The following is an 18,446-nucleotide window of genomic DNA, read 5'->3' as shown; positions in this document are numbered from 1 at the left end:
CGATGTAAGTTTTTTGCAGATTATATTGTTAAACATCATTCTCAGCTTAAACATAAAGTAATCAACAAAACTGTTTGTAGGCTTAACATCCAAAGTGAAAAACAGCTTAAACAGATTCCAAATGTTTCTTTACCAATAAAAGTAATACCAAAAATTTTCAGTAAAATTATACTTTGAATGGCTCCTTGCCAAAGGGCTGGTAGGCTAGTCTAGTCCCTGATCCCTACTGCTTGAATAAAAGAATGTCGGAAGGATAATAGAGTACTTCAAGTACATCCAGATGAAAAGTCTGTATATAGCAAGACGGCTTTTTTTTAAATAGAAAATGATTTCATACTGACATCCTATTCAGCTGGCAGCTATTTCCCTTATAATTTGACTTAGGCTAAGCAGAGATTTTCCTTTAAATATAATTATCTTTTTCACCATATTACAATTTGTTTAAGACTCTTAGACATTCTCTTTCTTTTTCTTTCTTTCTTTTTTCTTTCTTCTTTTTTATATAAAACTAGCTTGAGACTTAAACTATAGTGAAGCTGGTGTAGCTGACCGAAAGCACTAACAATTTTGGAACTTTTTGTACTTAAATGGTCATGAGACAATCGTGGAAATTACTAAACAAGGGTGAAAAACTGTATTTTCCTTTAGAAATTCTCTATGTCCTCCTGACCTCATTTTTCTTTTATTTCTCTTTGTAGGTAGAAGAGACAGGATTAAAGAGAGAGAGAAGATGTGAATATTGAAAATTCTGGAAAGAGGAGAACACTTACAAATAGAATATTGGTGTTTCCACCATTTATTAAGGCAAATTTTGCCAAATAAGCTTTCTTTAGTTCTTGAAGAAAATTCAGCTTTGCTAAATTATAAATTCTATTAATTACAGGGTGTATAAGTATTTAAAAGTGTATTAAGGCCAACAAAATAAAGTTGAGGACTTAAGGAAACATTTAAATATAACATAATTGGTTCATTTAATTCAAAATGTATTTTTGTCACATTAAAAAATGCATAGCTATTAAAAATCAGTAAACAAATGTCTTAAATGAGAGAGAGAAAAAGGTATCCTTGATTATATTCATGATTTGACTAAAAGTTACAGAGCTAATGAGAAGCTCATCAACTCCTTTTATGTATAAGCATATACATGATCACTAAAAATCTTCAGTGAATGGTGGCCAAAAGTTAATCTATTATATTAAATTATTCAATAGTGATTATTTGTCAGATAAATGGTACTGGAAAAAATGATGTTTAAGGTAACTTCTAAGTACCATTTCTGAATGCAAAAGGTTATACCATCAGTGGAAATTTCTGAGAATTACTTTTCTGGTTACATAAAGGAAAAAATTAAAGGAGCTAAGCAATGACAACATGGAAATACTTGTAACTTTTGAGTTTTTCTATATGAGGCTGAGAAATATAACAGAAAAAAAGAATGTTGATTATTTGTAGTTAAATCCCCAAACGTAGGCCATCCAAAAATAAAAACAAAACAAATACTATTACTTTTTAAAGCAGTATTATTTAAAATGTATACCATAAAGTCATAATAAAGAGATCACAAAAGAGTTTTTCAATTAAGTCTAATTTCAAGAGAATAAAATATTGAATCACAAAATTTAACAACGTTATCATAAGACATTTGCCTAAGTTTCTTTTATGATACCATTGAGATTAGAAGGGGTATATAGTACAAATCAGATTTGAAAAGATATTTAAGAATGGTTTCAGTCTACGGCCATGCTACCCTGAACAAGCCCTACCCCAGCCAATCTCGGAAGCTAAGCAAGTTAGTACTTGGATGGGCGATCACCTAGGAAGAACAGGTGCTGCAGGCGTAAAAAATAAAAAAATAAGAGATTGTAAACTGACAAGATCCTTATAATCTGTGAGGTCAACCAAGGGTTGCCTCGCCTAAAATTTTTTTAAAAAAAAATTAAAAAAAAAAAAAGGTTTCAGGCCCACACACTTTCTTAACAGTTTTGACAAATTTTACTCACCTAATCTGAAGCTATCTCTTTTTGTTCTATACAATTACTCTACTGCTCTTATTGATATTAAACAAACACAACCTTCCATATATAGTGAATATATTGCTTGTCCCATATATAAAAATTTATAGAAGAGATCAGATAAAAATAAAGTAGAATTTGACTCATAGGATCACTGATGTAATTACTTGAAAACTAATCTATTTTCTTTTAGGCTTCCAAATGGGCTAATTTAGCACAACTGTTATATATATCGAACACAATGAAAATTGTGTTTTAAAAAATAAATTGAATAGAGGACTTAATCTTAATTTAAAATGAAGTATAAAAAGATAAATACACTGATACTTACTAGAAGCACAATACTTGACTTACCTGCGGCTAACTGATTTCTTCTCCACTTCTCCCTCTCCAGCTGATTTAACATTTGCACCTGGTTCCTTTTTTAACTTTTTCACAATTCTTTCTCTCCTCAAGTTCCTCTCATCACCATCAATATTTTCATCATGCTCTGTACTTTCAAATTCTCCATCCTGTGGAAATTGAAATGGACTGTTTGCAGGAGTTCCATTTCCCTTTTCATTTCTAGAGATCCATCTCAAATCCTCCTCATTGCATTCTAGGCCAGTTTTGTTTTGTTTTATTTGTTTGAATTAGTAAGAGCCTGAAGAATCTGCTACAGGTGGAAATACCCCTGGGGTCTGCTCTAGGTGAACTAAGTAAGTATATGACACTCCAGTAAGAGTTATTTGCTCAATTCACACCTGGTCCCTCTGTGCTGCATAGACTGGGCTCCCTCTGTATCACCCCGTATATTGTGTAAACTTATATTCCCATTCTTTCCCAATGGGAAATGTGGCTTCTGGAAGCAGCTGGCCAGCATACTGACCTCAACTAGGGATTAATTCAAAATAAGTTAGAACCCATACACTACCCTTAGATGACCTCACCCCCTTCAAAACCATAAGAACATATCTATACTTTTACGTCACGCCTTGATCTTATCTTCCATATCCATATTATTGTTACATGGATGTCTAAAGTACTCTGAATCTCAAAATGTAGAAAATTAACCACAATTTTTCATTTTTCTCCCCACATCAAGCCTACTCTTTCATTTGTACCCATCTAATGAATTGCCCAAATCAGAAACCTGGCAGTTGGCTATCCTAGATTCCTCTTTCACCCTCACCTCATAGTATGGAAATCTGTCATCTCTCAGACCTCTTTTAAATCTATCTCTTTCCCATCTCACAGCTGTGGTCTTATGTCAAACTCTCCTCTTGTCATAGCTTCCTGCTGGGTCTCCTTGATTTCAATTTGTTTCTTCTAATTTGTCCTCTATAATACTGCCAACCGTGATCTTCCTATATTGCAAAGTTGATCATAGCATTCTTTTTTTTTTTAACCAATACCCTATAACTGTTCCTTATTACTTTTAGGATGAAAATCAAAACTCCTCACTAACATTTGGCTTCCCTCTCCCATTCCAACCTCATCCCACTCTCACTCCTGTCTCACTGCACTCTGGTCACACTGGTCTGCGTTTGGCTCCTGGACACACCAAACTCTACTGCTTCAGAGCCTTTTGCACATGTAGGTCTCTCTACCTTTAACACTCTTCCTCCCTGCTCTTCACATAAAGCAGGTTCCTTCTCAAACTTTAATCTGAGCTTGTACTTCCTAAATAAGATATAATCTCTCCTTGTTACCATGCTTTAGCATATGCTGTTCTAAGAGCTAGAGCAACCGTGCCCTTCACCACATTCTTTTTTGATCTAGCTAACTTCTAATTCTCCTATAAGACACAACACAATCATCTCTTCCAGGAAGATTTTCTTGAACAGGTTACATATTTATCCTTTCTTTACTATACGCAGTTAGCAATAACCCTCTCTTTTGAGTATGGTAATAGATGAAGCTGTGTTCATGCACAGAAAGCTAGGTACTTCCTAATGAATTATACAATCCAAAGATCAATGAGTTTTTACATAGAGTAGCAAATGGATGACTTGAAAACTTGATCTCTTATACATAAAGAAAACTCCGCCTTCTGGTTTAACAGCTTCAATAGCCAGTACAACTAATAAAGAAAAATCACTACAGTCATGAAAGAGAATCTTCTGAAATATGTGTATAAAGAAGGAATACTACTACAAAAGACTGACCCAAGCATTTCCTATACATCGTGGAGCATGACCATTCATCAACATTCAAACTTTTAACATAAAATAAAATCAATGACATCTGAATTTTGAGTATTCAAGTAACGTTATATCAGAGGAAGAAAAAACAGGCTGGAAATTCATCTATAAGATTCCATTTTATAGGGAAACACACACGTAGACACATAGTTGTAAGAAAATATAACAATATCAAAACAAATGATTTATTTTTCAAATCTTCCAAATTTTTTCAAAATTTTATATGTATAATTATAAAAGTAATACATATTACCTTTTAAGAAAAACATAACTTAATTTTATATAAAATTTTGAATTTTCTATAAATTGTTCAAACTATATACTAAAATACTCACATCATCTGAATCTCCTTTTTCACTATAAAAAAAATAAGAAAAACAAGTAAATTTTAGCTTCAGAATGAATTTAATAAAATTATTCAACTATTTTGTTTAAAACTTCAGAAACTTATTTCAACATAGAAACTTCAGAATGGCGTTCTGGAACACAGAGACACATTCTAAAAAGGAGTCATTTTATAAATACAATAAGAGGTATACTCCATTAGCACATAAGTGAAATCAATAGAATTAAAAAAAAAAAAAACGCAAACAATAATCAACAATGCTATTTTTATGAACAAAGGGCTGCAGAAAATAATTTCTTTCATTAGCTTGATGTATTCTGGCCGAAGATACCAAATCTTGCAAATACAAAGATATTAAGAAAAGACTGTTTTGAAATAGAATTTTTGAAAATGAGCTAAACTTAGTATAATAGTATTTTAGTCCCCTTTTGAGAAGACACTGGCCCAATGTATCATGTGCAATTATATGCAACAGTAAGACATCTTCCTTTCTCAAAGAGAAGCAACAAAGATAGTAAGATAATTTTCTATTAACTTCTGAAATATATAAGAAATAATATTCAGGGAATTGGTCCAAAATGTGCCAACTTCTTCACAAAACACTTTAACTCTGATTTCTTTACCCATGATACCAACTGAGACTAAAATGCTTCGAGGAAGAAGTTAGCAAAGCAAATTTGAATTAAACACTAAGCTGTTAAAGCAGACAGTTTCCTAGTATTCAAAGTATCCCCAAACTTAAAAGTTTAACAATTAATTTAAACTTAGTTAGGTCAACAGAGATAGATAGCAAGATGAGTGAAGGTGACTACAGCATTTCTCTCCATTATACTGGAACCTCTACTCTTCATTATCAAAATGCTTTAGTTTTTTGGCTGGGGTGGAAAATTCTGACTTATGAGAACTGACTGTTTACTCACAAGGAAGCAAGAAAATGATCTGAACCAGAAAATAAAAACTTGGGATCACAATACACCATATTACCTTTCAACGACTGGGACAGAACTGAGATGTGGATCATCCTTAAGCAAGTCATGACTACTCTTGCTTTTTCCTTTCATGCTCTAGAAAGGAATGCATAATATAATCATCAGTGGAGTGGAAAAAAGGACAAGTTAACAAATTTACTTAAAATCTAGCACTAATATAACATGGTTAGCAAAAGAAATGTGTTCTTGAAACTTTCACTATAAAGTTTTATAAATAAAAATTTTACTCTCTCACTGACTGAAAATATTTTAGAAACATCTTTTCTTTCAAAAGGGGATATAGCCTTAAAAATAAGTTTATTGATTACTATTTCCTAACTCTAAATCCTCGTTATGATTTACATACAACTAACCTATTTAATTTTTGACCCATATATAAAAACTTAGAAGATAAATCACAGAAGTAATTTGAAAAAAATGCAAACTATTATTCTTCAAGTATACTGCTTATACTTCACAGAACCACTTTAAAAATGTACCCAAGCAACCACATAACTGTGTCTATGAGGTACCATTTAACAAACATAAAAGATATATGTAGAAGAGCCTCTCAATTATGACAACATTCACTGATGACTAAATATTTATTAAATGCTTTAATTTCAAAGTTCATGTTCTAAAATTTATATTTTAATAGAGAAACAAGACTTAGAAAAGTATAAAAATTAGAACTATAAAATAACTACCATTGCTACTATTATTCCAACTTATTACATATATATTTTGTGCCAGGCACTGAGTTATAATACAGTATTCCTAACTCTCACCTCCTCCCCTCTCCAGATGTAAGTATATTTATAGATGAAAAATAAAGACTTAGAGAGATTAAGTAATGTACTAGAGGTCACAATGCTAATCAGTGGTAGGGATCTAGGATTTAAATCTGGGTCTCACAATAATATACCAAAAATCCAAATGTATCCTTCCCCCTACCCTCTGCCGAGAGTCCCCTATGGACCCAGACTATCTTACAGACTTCCATACCACACGGTGGGAAAACTTCAAATTTATACCTTGTATCTTGAGATAGGAAGCTTCTCACCAACCCCACACCTTAACTAATCACTGAGGGTGAACAGTAAGAGGTTAGAGATGAGCAAGAAAGAATAATTTCTATTTATTTTGAAGAAAAATTTTGTTTTGAAAAATTCGTTACAAAATGTGTTAACTGAAATTTTTAAATGTCAGCTGCAGAGAGGTAAGAATACCTCTTTCCCACTGTTTAACAATTTTGAGAACAGCTTTCTAAATTTGACAGGTTTTACTCTGAGGTAAAAGTATACCTTCTGAAACATATTTCCATAATGAAAATAATAGATTTTTACATTTCTGTATTAACATGGAGTTCACATTTTAAAGACTTAATCAAGTAAAACATGCTTATAGTCTAGTTTCCTGAGACAAAACAAAATCCTTTCCCAATTAACCTTAAGAAGCTATTTACCTGTAGTTTTAAAAAGTCATAGAATCTGAATTATACAATATTAATCAATATTTCTAATTCCATAACCTTATATTAACCAACGAATGATGAAAAGGCAAAATATCAACTAATTACTTAATAATTTGTTCAACAATGAAAACTGAACAATTACTGTTCAAAAAACATGTAGCAGAAAGAACACAAAACAAGAAGAAAGATGGTATTGGATCAAATAAGTTTCAAAACCTAATATTCAGTAATTCTATGGGCTTTAGTTCAAAACTTGTACCATTTAAGGAAGTAGAATGACCCCATTAGACCACACCTACAAAATGAGAAAAAAAAATTGCAGACTTGCCTATTTCACAAGAGAATTAAATGAGATATGTTCAAAAGTGTACAAGTAAACACAAAAGGAGACCTAAAATAGAATAAAACTTGAACATCTTTTGTTCATGCTTTTCTTACCTAAAATTTCTTCCTTCTGTATCTTTAGCCATCAATGTTTACCTTCATCTACTCTAAGAAATATTCCCCTATTAATTCTTCCCTTGTGGCTCCCTTCTAGAGTCACAATCACAAATATCACAGCTAGAGGTAGCCTCAGATCCTCTAGTTCATTCTCTTAATGAACAGATAAGTAAATGAGAGTGATACTAATAAATAACAGGAGGAAGATTAGAATTCAGATCTCTAGGTTCTTGGTCCATTAATGAACTAACTATTCCATTTATTTGTAAAAGTTATTTTACAATTGTTAGTTAATTAACATTTTGAAAAATGGGTTCTTGTTTATTTCCTAAAACTTAAAATAGCTTAAAGGGAAAAGAAAAACTTGTCTTATACTAATTTAAAATAAGACTTAATAGAAAGAAACTGTGAATTAATCTAAATGATCAGTACTATTTCAAATTTTAATTAACTTTTTAAATTAAATTAGCATAGAAATATGTGATCAAGAGCAATTTTTTAGATGTCCCTTCCTATTATAGTAGACTTTGCATTCTGCAGGCAGACAAAACAAATTGTGGAAGAACTGGAGAAATTCAGAGATAGTCACAAAGAGGATAAAAATGAATTCATATATTTCTTTTTCATGACTATTCTTTCTGAATGACCTATTTTAAGGTTCTTATTTATACCAAGAGGTAGCAATAACTTTAGGAAAAAAACAAATACTGAATATATTTTAAAATAATTTTTTAGAAATTACAGAAAAGCAACTAGCTAAAGGGTCTAGATCCTAACCAAAATACTAAATATATTAGGTGAATTCAGTACTAGGAGTTCCACAGTAAATTAAAATTGTCTGTAAGCAAATCTGAAAATGAACATCAAAGAGAATATGGGAAAATTATACTATCGCCTAGCACTTCATTCACAAGAGCAAAGAGGCTATGAAACAGTGGGAATTAAATAGAGTACAAGCAGGAAGGAAGAAAGGAAAGATGGAAGGAAAGAAGGAAGGAAGGAAGAAAAGAAGGAAGGAAGGAAGGAAGGAAGGAAGGAAGGAAGGAAGGAAGGAAGGAAAGAAGGAAGGAAGGAAGGAAGGGAGGAAGGGAGGGAGGGAGGGAAAGGAAGAAAGACACATAGTGGTACAGAGGAACAAAATGCGTCAAGAGGTTGGAAGGTCTGGGTCTAAATCTCTAACTATCTCTAAGTGATAGCTACTTTTATGCTATGATGTCTGGTTGTTTGGTCAAACACCAGCCTATAAGTTGCTACAAAGTATTTTTTAGTTATGATTAACACTTAAATCAGTAAACTTTGAGTAAGGCACATTATCCACCAAAATGTTGGTGGGCCTCATCTAATCAGTTGAAGACATTAAGAGGTAAGACTGCTATTTTCCAACAAGAAGCAATTAAGCCTCAAGACTGCAACACAGAAACTCTGCCTGAGTTTCCAGCCTGCAGATTTTGAACTCAAGACCATGACATCAACTCTTCTTTGAGTCTCTAGCTTGTTGGTCTACTCTGAACATTTTAGACTAGTCAGCCCCCACAAGCATATGACACAATTTCTAAAAGATCTGTCAATCTAAAGCATTCTCTTTCTCTCTCTCCACACACACACACACACACACACACACACACACACACACTCACTCACATTTTTCTGTTTTGCTGAAGAACCCTATTACATTCTGTGACCTCTAGAAGAAAACCAGAAAAACTTAATAGTTTAAAAAAAAAAAAAAGATCTTACAGGCAACTTAATCTAGTCTCCCACCCAATGTAAGAATCTCTCTGACATCACTGCTGACTAGTCAATCAGTATTGACTGGGAGCTCATCACATCTCCCCGACACACACATAAAAAGCACTCCTTAAATGTCTTCCATTATTGACAATTCTCTTTCTAATTGAAGAAAAAAAATTTCCAAACCATTAAACCAAACCTAGTTCTACCTTCTGGAACTAAAAATCAACCACAAACAATTCCCGTTATTAGGTATACTACATAGAGTTTACTTTAGATACAAAAAGATTGCTGGCTTTGAAGATGAGGAAAGGGTCTACAAGCCAAGGAATATAAGTAGTCTCCAGAAGCTGGAAAATGTAAGGTAACATTCTCCCTAGAGCCTCTAGGAGGAAGGCAGCTCTGTGAATACATCAATACCTACCCCAGTGAAAGCGGTTTTAGACTTGACCTTCAGAACTGTAAAATATTAAATTCATTTTGCTTCAAGCCACTAAAATGATGGTAATTTGTTACAGCAGAAATATGAAATTAATACAAACATATTAACATCTTTTTTAAATTAAACAACTTAAAAGATAGTAAATTAAAGTTTAATGCAATTTAATGGGGCAAAAACATTTTATAAATTAAACTGTTTAACACTTCTGACAACCTCTGTGTAAATGGCCTAGCAGCACTCTCCATGCCATGCGCATCTCCATGTCCTAACTTCTGAGAAACTTTAATTTCATAAGATAAACAAGAATAAGACAAAACATTCTTACTTTATTTTCAAAAGTGGTATATTTGTCTATCAACATAAATTTTTTCTGGGTGAGAAAAAAAGCCTTTTTTTTACTCTGGATTTGAAGTAAAAACGTGAACATATCTTGAAGTGAGAGGAATACCATGTGTAGCACGATTATGAATGTGGCACAATTTAAACACTATTTTAAAATCTAGCTATTGAGGAACATTTATAATGGACCTACCATTTAATTCACCCCTTGAAAACTATTTATCTGATTGCATGCTTTCACTTGAAAAATATTTTGACATTTGTATTTAAGTTATACACAAAGATTCAAAAGTAAATTTTAAACCAATACAGACATCTGAATGAAACTACTACTTAAGAAAGCAATATGAAGGGGGGTGGGGATCTTCCAGATAAAAACCTTTCAAATATTCAAAACCTACGATCACAGTTTCACTTAGGTTTTACTTCTCCAAGGCATATCCAGTTCCTCAAGCAGCCCCCATGTGAGATGGTTTTTGGCATCATCCCCATCCTCCTCATGACCCTCCCAGCATCCGGATGCATCTAGTTTGTCAGTGTCCTTCTTAAATGTGTTCAGAACTGAACAGAATGCTGCAAATATGATCTTCCAAAATGCAAAGAATGTTAAATTCCTTATTCTAGAGAGCTTACTCTTAATAATTCAACTAGGGCTTACAGGCTATTAAGTACTTATTCGGCTGATTTTATTAAACTAAAGTACAGAATTTACATGCACTCCTATTACATTTCAACTTACTTGTTCAAATAATCAGGCACACACTGATAACAAAGCACTCTTTGGACAGAAGTATCCAGTCAGCTATAAATCCATCTGATAGTACTATCTCCCAGATTACATTTCCTCATGTTGTCCACAAGCATATCATGAGAGACTCTGACAATGTGCTTTCCTGAACTCATAGTATGGCATCCTCCTATCATGCAATCCTATCAAAAAGGAAATGAAGTCAGTCTGGCAAGTCACTTACCCAGAGTCTCAGTTTCCTCATCTATAAAGAAAGGAAGTTGGACTAGATCCCTTTGAGCTATAAAATTCTATTATTCTAAAAGATTTTTATCAGGTAGTAGAAAGATACTGAACTAAAGAATGAAGGAAAGCTAACCCACGTGGGAGAGGCGCCTTTTAGTGAATAATTGAGTGGAGTAAAGCAGTGTCTGTAATCCCACACTGATAATCCATAAACCAGAGTGGACTCTTATTTCTCCTTTCACATAAAGTAAAGCCTCAATTCAGACTTCACCAATTATTAACTTGTGATGTTAGACTGGTTCTGGAATAAAGCTTAACACTGTGGAGTCACTGAAAAAAGAAACTTGATAAGGAAATGAATAATGAAACAATTATTTTCAAGTCCTCTAGAAATATTTAATTTCATGCAACCACTGAAACTGCAAATTGTTCTCAGTCACTGTAAAAGACACTTTACTCTGGCTCTACTTATTACATACATATAAAAACAGTAAGGTGAAATTTTAAAATATATGTATTCTTTTTGTCATCTTTTCTAATATTCAGGCTAGCCTTCCCTTTTCTTACCAAGATTTCATTGTATCCATAAGGTAAAATGTATTCAAAGGGTGTTCATAGTCTGAAGAACAGTACAAAACCAAAATAATCAACATACACTTTCATTCTGATTCTGTCTAGAACTTATCTCATGCCCTCTACAGAAATTTTTTTCCTCTAAGCCAGTACATTTCAATGAGTTTTTGTTGTTGTTCTATTTTCTCAAGCTAAATTTATGCACGGCTCCATTATATAAAAAGACAAAACAGCTAAATTCTGTAGGCCAAAGATTGTACACATTGTACTAAGATTGACTCACATATGGAGAATGGGTTGTTGCTGGGTTGTGATGTACAGGTGTACACCTATGCTCTCCAAAGATGCTCAAGCTACTATCCAGAATGCCATGGGTGTGCTCAGGAAGGGCACTAGGCTGACTGTGCTGAGCTTATGCTTCTAACCCCACAAAGCTGCTGGGAAGTTTCTCACCCATCCTCTAGACTGCTTAAACATGAAGGTGGCAGCTTCTGCATAATAGTTATGACCATATTAGAGATTGTTTGATATTCTTTAGTTCTCTGAGAATAAATACAAATTGTCACACAAAGTATGTATTTACTTTAAGACATTTGACTTTCAGAAACATTTGCAAGATTGTATAACATATCAAAGTAAGAAATATCCATATCCTAAATTCACAATTCTAAATGATACATATTATTTCCATGTTACAAAGAGGAAAATTGAGGCTTAGAGAGACTAAGTTATCCAATATCACAGAGAATCGGTGGAAAGCAAAGAGCTAATATAAGTCTGTATGATCCCAAATTCATGCTATTTCTGCTCCAACACACTGTTCACTCAAAGATGATGACACAAAGTTTATCAAGGAGCTCATAGCCTAGAATTCTACACAATAAGTCAGAAAGAAGAGGGTATAATGTTTCAGTAATATACAATGATAACACAGTCATATGTTTATGTAATAAAGCAAAAAGGATGTTTTTGAAAAGAAAATATAAGTATCACGCAAAAGGCAAAGGTTAGATTGGAAAAAAAGATTAAGCAAAGTGGAGAAGACATTTAGAAAAGATGGTATTTCAGGTGTTAAAATATGACTTTGACATTCAGAAATCGGATAGAACACTTTAGGCAGTGAAAAGAACATAAACAAAGACACGCAAAAAGGAAAATACAAGGCATTTATGTAGAATAGCAAATAGTTCAGAACTGCTAACAGTATTTCCTACATTCCCCTGATAAGAATTACATGGAATTCATTAAAATTACAGCTTCCCGAGCTCCCTCCTTTGGAGATTCTGATTCAGCAGGTCTGAGATGGAGCCTAGGAATTCAATTTTTCAAAAAGTACTGGAAGTGAATTTTATCAGCAGAGAAGTTTAAGAAGTATTAGGCTAAAAGACAGAATTGGTGAAGGGGAGTCATGAAAGCAGAGGCCTGAAATAATAGGCCAAAGAATTTGGCCTTATATCTACAGTCAGCAGAAAGCAATTGTAATATCTTAATGAGGCTTCGGAATGACTATTCTGATAGTAAAGAGTGGAAGGGAAGAAAAGAAGATAGACCAGTTTATAGACTATGGTAGCAGTCTAAGCTAGAGATAATAAAGGCCTGAACAAGGGTAGTAGCAAAATAAATTAAGGGGAAAAAATAGATTTGAAATACATCATGGATGAAAAATTGGTAGACAGTACAATTAACTGGTTATACAGAGAAAAAATAAGAAAAAAGTCAGAATTGAATCTGAAATTCTTCTTTAGCCCTTTTCCCCTTTGGAAAAAGAAATGCGGCTTGCTGCCAATGTTAATTTAACATCATCCATAGGAATGCTATGCTTTCTAGGATTTGACATTTTCAGCGATTGAGAATTACTGTATTTTGTAAATGGAAATACCACTACTAAAAACAGAATGCTGTAAATAGAATGATGTCATTTGTCGCCAAAGACTATCTATATACTAGAGCGATGAGAAAATAATAATAAAAGCAAGATATTTCATGGCAAACTTTGTGGGTAAGGTTAGGAGTGTAATCCGTGAGTTATCTTAGGGCAAATGGGAAATAGATCAGTGAATACTGATACAAGTGAACAGAAAGAAAAGTCACAGAACAGAAAGAAGTGTGAGAAGGAAAGATAATGAATTAAGCCTTGGCCAGGGCTTGGGTAACCAGTGGGATACTGAAATAGAGACATGTCCAGTCTGGAGAAAAGGAGAGTAAGCCAGCCTAGAGATTATAGATTTGAGAGTCAGAAACAAACATTTGATAATTTTATCACACAGCATTCCCCATTAAAGAGTCAGGTGAGAGAAATATGATGACATAATACTGGGGTTATACTACTCATTTGCTAATGAACTACGGGTTGCAATTTTCTTGGCAAAGAGAAAAGAATTTACTTGGTCTTTCTACTGTCTGAAGTGTTTTTCAGGTTTAAAAGCAAATATAAAGAGTAGGCTAGCATTATCATGATGGTATCCTTTCGGCCTAAGAGCAAATACAAATTGCTTTTGGAGTATCAAGTTCACTATATTGAGTATAAGTTAAATATATCAATTTTTATTATGCAATAGTAAGCAGCAGAAGGAAGATAAGTTTTAAACATTTAACACATGTTATTGTCACAAACAGAAAAAATTCAAACTAAATTCCTAGTAAAGTCAATCTCAAAGTAATTGTGAATAAAACTTACTTGAGACCAGATATTTAATTCAACAAAAAGACTGACAGAGAAATTCCCCTCTTCTACCCTTGCTCACCAAGGCTATTTAACCTAGAATCCAGGGCCCCATGGGAGTTAGGAAGGGCAGTGGGCCAACTGCACTCAGCTGCCTTCTACCCAGAATGCTGTGCTACCAGTGAAATTTCTCACGTCTTTAAGATGGCTTCAGTTCAAAGTAGGTAGCTTCTGCAGCATTCAAAATCATATTAGACACTTAGTTATAGAAATCTATGTTCAAATTTCTGATTCTACCATCTCCTAATTACAGAGTCTTGGATGAGCAACTTAATCGCTCTGAGTATTGGTTTCTTCATTTATGAAAAAAGGAATAATAATACCCATATCTCATGGTGCTTATAGAGACAAAATAAATATTTAGCACAGGTAGCAGATAATAAAGCATTACAATGCAGTATAAGTGCTTCGAAGAACATAGATTACCACTGAAAGGAATTAAGCTCTGCCTGGGTGGGAGATGGGTTGGGGAGAGAGGAGAGGTAGTCAGGAGTTGATGATGAAGCTAAATCTTAAAAGAAAAACAAACAAAAGTTAGCCAAATAAAAGAGAGAATGCACTTAAAGCAAAAGAAAAAATGGGAGTAGGACAACTGTGGGGAAGGCATGAATAGGCAAAGAAACCTGACATCTTTAGAAAACATCAATGAAAGACAATCCTAACAATTCCCAGATCTAATATTTGTGTTTTTGTCTATTTACAAATATAGCCACAGGATCATAACATATACTAAATCTTTCATTTTAATGAGGCACAAATTTGAATCATGAATAATGCGAGACTAGTACATTGACATCTAAAGAAGATGATTTTATTGGGGTGACAGATACTGGTGATGCTGATCAGGAATAAGAAAGAAAGTTTTCATATAAAGATGAATTTAATTTTGACATTTAAAGTAGAGATGTTTCCTAAAGGCAACTCATACTGAGTGTATGAGTCCAGAAAAAATATTTGGCCCTGTTTCCTAGTTCAGAATATTAGTATGTAGGTGATAATTGAATCGGGATATCAAATAGTTCACTCAAGAATACCAAAATCAGTGAGAAAAATTATATCCAAAATATTTCTTGCACATGCCCATTTTAATTCAGTTTCAATGCAAGGGGTATAAGTAGAGTGCTTACCATATGCCTACTAAAATGATGCTCAGTGGTGAGGGCGACAGAGCACATGGAAAAAAAGTAAAGACAAGGGTAACGATAATGTGCTAAGTTAATGCTATTGTTAGTGTTGGTAAGAAATAGGTTATTATGTTAAGCAACTAAGGCAGTGCTGGGTTACACAGTTTTAATTATTACAATAAAGACTTTGAACCTAATCCTTTAGATCTCAGTGTTCACTAATTTTCAAAAAAGGAAGACATATCAGAATCTTTGGGAGTAAAAACCCTTTAGATGATTTTCTTGGAATGTACTTATCAGAATCACTGCTCTAAACAATGGCAGGACACTGTAGATTTTTCAGCAATGAGAATCATGATGAAAGTGATATTGAGAAAAACTACACTTAAAGGCCTATGGGAAGCATTAGCGGGGTAAAAGGCCAGGAGGAAATGTATAGTCCAAAAACATGGATTTTATAGTCAGACAGATGTAGGTTTCAAATCCCAGCTCTAGCTACTTAATGGCTTTGTGACTTTGAGCAAATTATAACCTATCTATATCTTAATTTATTCATAGGTAAAATGGGGATAATAGTAATACCTATCTTAAAGGGCCACGATGAGAATTAATTAAATGAATAAATATATAAATAATATTAAAATGAATATAAGAGCTTTGGTCTGTCGCTGTTATAATAATAATAATAATTATCATCTAGCAAACCAATTAAATAGCAATTAAAAGATGAATCATAAAGTTGAATTATTCTTTAACTCTAGTTCTCACTGACTAAAAAAAGAATGCCAGGTTTAAAAAGAAAACTACAATTTTAAGAAGGCAAATCATCTCAGAAGTTACAAATATTACTGACCACAAATCATTTTACAAATTAGTTCAATGACCATTTACTGAATACATATTATGTAAATGTACTATGCCATGTATAGCAGGAGATACAAAAATGAGTAAGATACAGACCCTAATTTCTTTTATAATTCAGAACAAAGGGCAAATTAGAGTTTTACCTGACTAACTCTGTTTACTTCTTCCTCTTCTTCCTCAGCTTCCTCTCCAAATGAAAGTAAACTAAAATTTCTAACAAAAAAAAAAGGAAAAAAGAATAAAAGAATTAGGAAGAAAAAGTTAGGCAATACTTATAAATATCCTATTTTCAAAAAATAGAACTTACAAGAAGAAATACATTCTATCTAACAATAGTTAATATCACTTAGTATTCAGTAGAAATATACTAAGGATCTGTATTTTCAGCATAATGTTAAAGTTTTGGCCTCAGATCACAGAGGTTTCATATATTAGACTAAACTAATGACTAAAAATCCATTCTGAGTATTACTGTTAAATATACTAAGTCAAGCATGACAGAAATAATTAAGCTTTTTATTTTTATCAAAACTGGTTTGCAAAATGGAGAATTCTGAAAAACTAATAAATATATATCCCCAAGAGTACTACAAATGGGAAATAATCTAGTGTTTGCCAAAATATGGCTTAATATTTTAAAATGAATAAGTTACACAAAATTGTCAAACAAATACGAGCAATAAACAACTGAAAAAATAGCCCACAGAGAAAAATACTAAGTATCTCTTCTTTGAGCCTTCAAACCAAAGATATCCCAAGAAAGATAAGTAAGAAGTTATTAAAATTCTCTCAGATATTAGAAAAATAAGAGATTTGACAATAAAAGAGGAATTTTTACACCAAATCTAGATTTAATCAATGATAAGCATATCATCCCTGATATAGTAACTTAAAAACAAAAATAAAAACACTCAACTTTTGGGCTTGTTGTCAAGGTAAATCATAGTGATGAAATATTGTATCTAAACATAGTGAGAGTGACTTTTCATCCAGAGATAAATTATTCAAAATATATGAATCAAAAAATAAAAGGTAATCAGATATACAGATATATAAGAAGTTATTTTGGCACAAGACACCAACTGCTTATTAAAATGTCTGCCTACTATCTGACAGTGTATAAAAGCAACTTAACTTACTTTTATATTGTACGGTATGTATTGAATACCTACATTATTGGGTGTTTTCGAATTCTCCTTTCCATTTAATCTTCATAACAACTAGGTGTTGTATTTATTACAATCTCCATTTTATAAGATGAGGAAACTAAAGTCCTAAAAGATTAATAAACTTTGCTTCTTATTAACTGGGCTAGGCAGGATTATACTCAGAACTGTCTGAATCTAACACTTACTACTTATAAGTATAATAAAATCCCTAATATAGATGCTATAATTCGATAGAAGAATAAGTTGAAATCTAACTCTTTGATACCTATTTTAATAAAACAAATTAATAATGTAAAGAATACTGCTCACAAAATACTGCAACTTACTTAAAAAAGAAATTTCTATTAAAATAAAGAAACCCATAATTAATATTCAATTAAATAAATTTAAAAAAATAAAAATATTTATATTTTTAATAGCACCAAAAAGAGTGAAAAGTTATATAAACATGCAGTCATTATATTCTTGATACTTTACTTTGCAAGTTCCTTAATACTGAGCATAAAATAATTGAAAAAAGTAAAAAAAAAACAAAAAAATTTCTCAATAATTCATTTATATAAATTGCTATAGTAACATTTATTAATATAGATTTTTATATGAACATCTGAGACAATACTTCTTTAGCTTAAGTTTAAATTATATACTGTATTTGAATACAAAAATTAGAAAAAAAAAAAAAACACTCATAAGTCAGATATCTCCCTGGTCCACATTGGCCTCCCTCTTGCTAGTAAACAATTTTTACAAAGGAAAATTAAGTGAACTAAATGAATCAGTGTTGCTTTTCAAGCTAAAAAGAAGAAAATCTTTCTGCTATGATTACTTTGTGCCTTTGGGTTTCAATTTCTTTACTTCTTCCTCTGGTTTCTCTTTTTTTGGCTTTTTTATTTCTCTTGGAATGATGTCATCAAAAGGATTATACAACACCTATGTAAAGAAATATTTTGAAAACATTATTCCATTTTGTAGATGTCATAAAAAATTAAAACCAATATTTAATTGCATTGACATTAGCATCTATATTTTTTCCTCATGTAACCATTATAAGTACAGTGTTGCATATACTATATAAAGTACTTCCA

The 18,446-nt window shown here is 32.4% G+C and overlaps 1 protein-coding gene across 1 annotated transcript in view; it reads right to left on the bottom strand.

The window, feature by feature from the left end:
• Nucleotides 1-18,446, bottom strand: part of CWC27 (CWC27 spliceosome associated protein homolog) — a 169,412-nt gene that overhangs the window by 133,744 nt on the left and 17,222 nt on the right. Inside the window, 5 exon segments of the mRNA XM_015590307.2 lie at nt 2,367-2,524; nt 4,531-4,552; nt 5,526-5,605; nt 16,336-16,405; nt 18,188-18,291. Of these exon segments, the coding sequence (XP_015445793.1) occupies nt 2,367-2,524; nt 4,531-4,552; nt 5,526-5,605; nt 16,336-16,405; nt 18,188-18,291 (434 nt within the window).

This window comes from Pteropus alecto, unplaced genomic scaffold, assembly GCF_000325575.1.
Source record: "Pteropus alecto unplaced genomic scaffold, ASM32557v1 scaffold20, whole genome shotgun sequence".
NCBI lineage: Eukaryota > Metazoa > Chordata > Mammalia > Chiroptera > Pteropodidae > Pteropus > Pteropus alecto.
The sequence above is the reverse complement of the archived record's forward strand: the minus strand, read 5'-3'. Positions and strand labels throughout refer to the sequence as shown.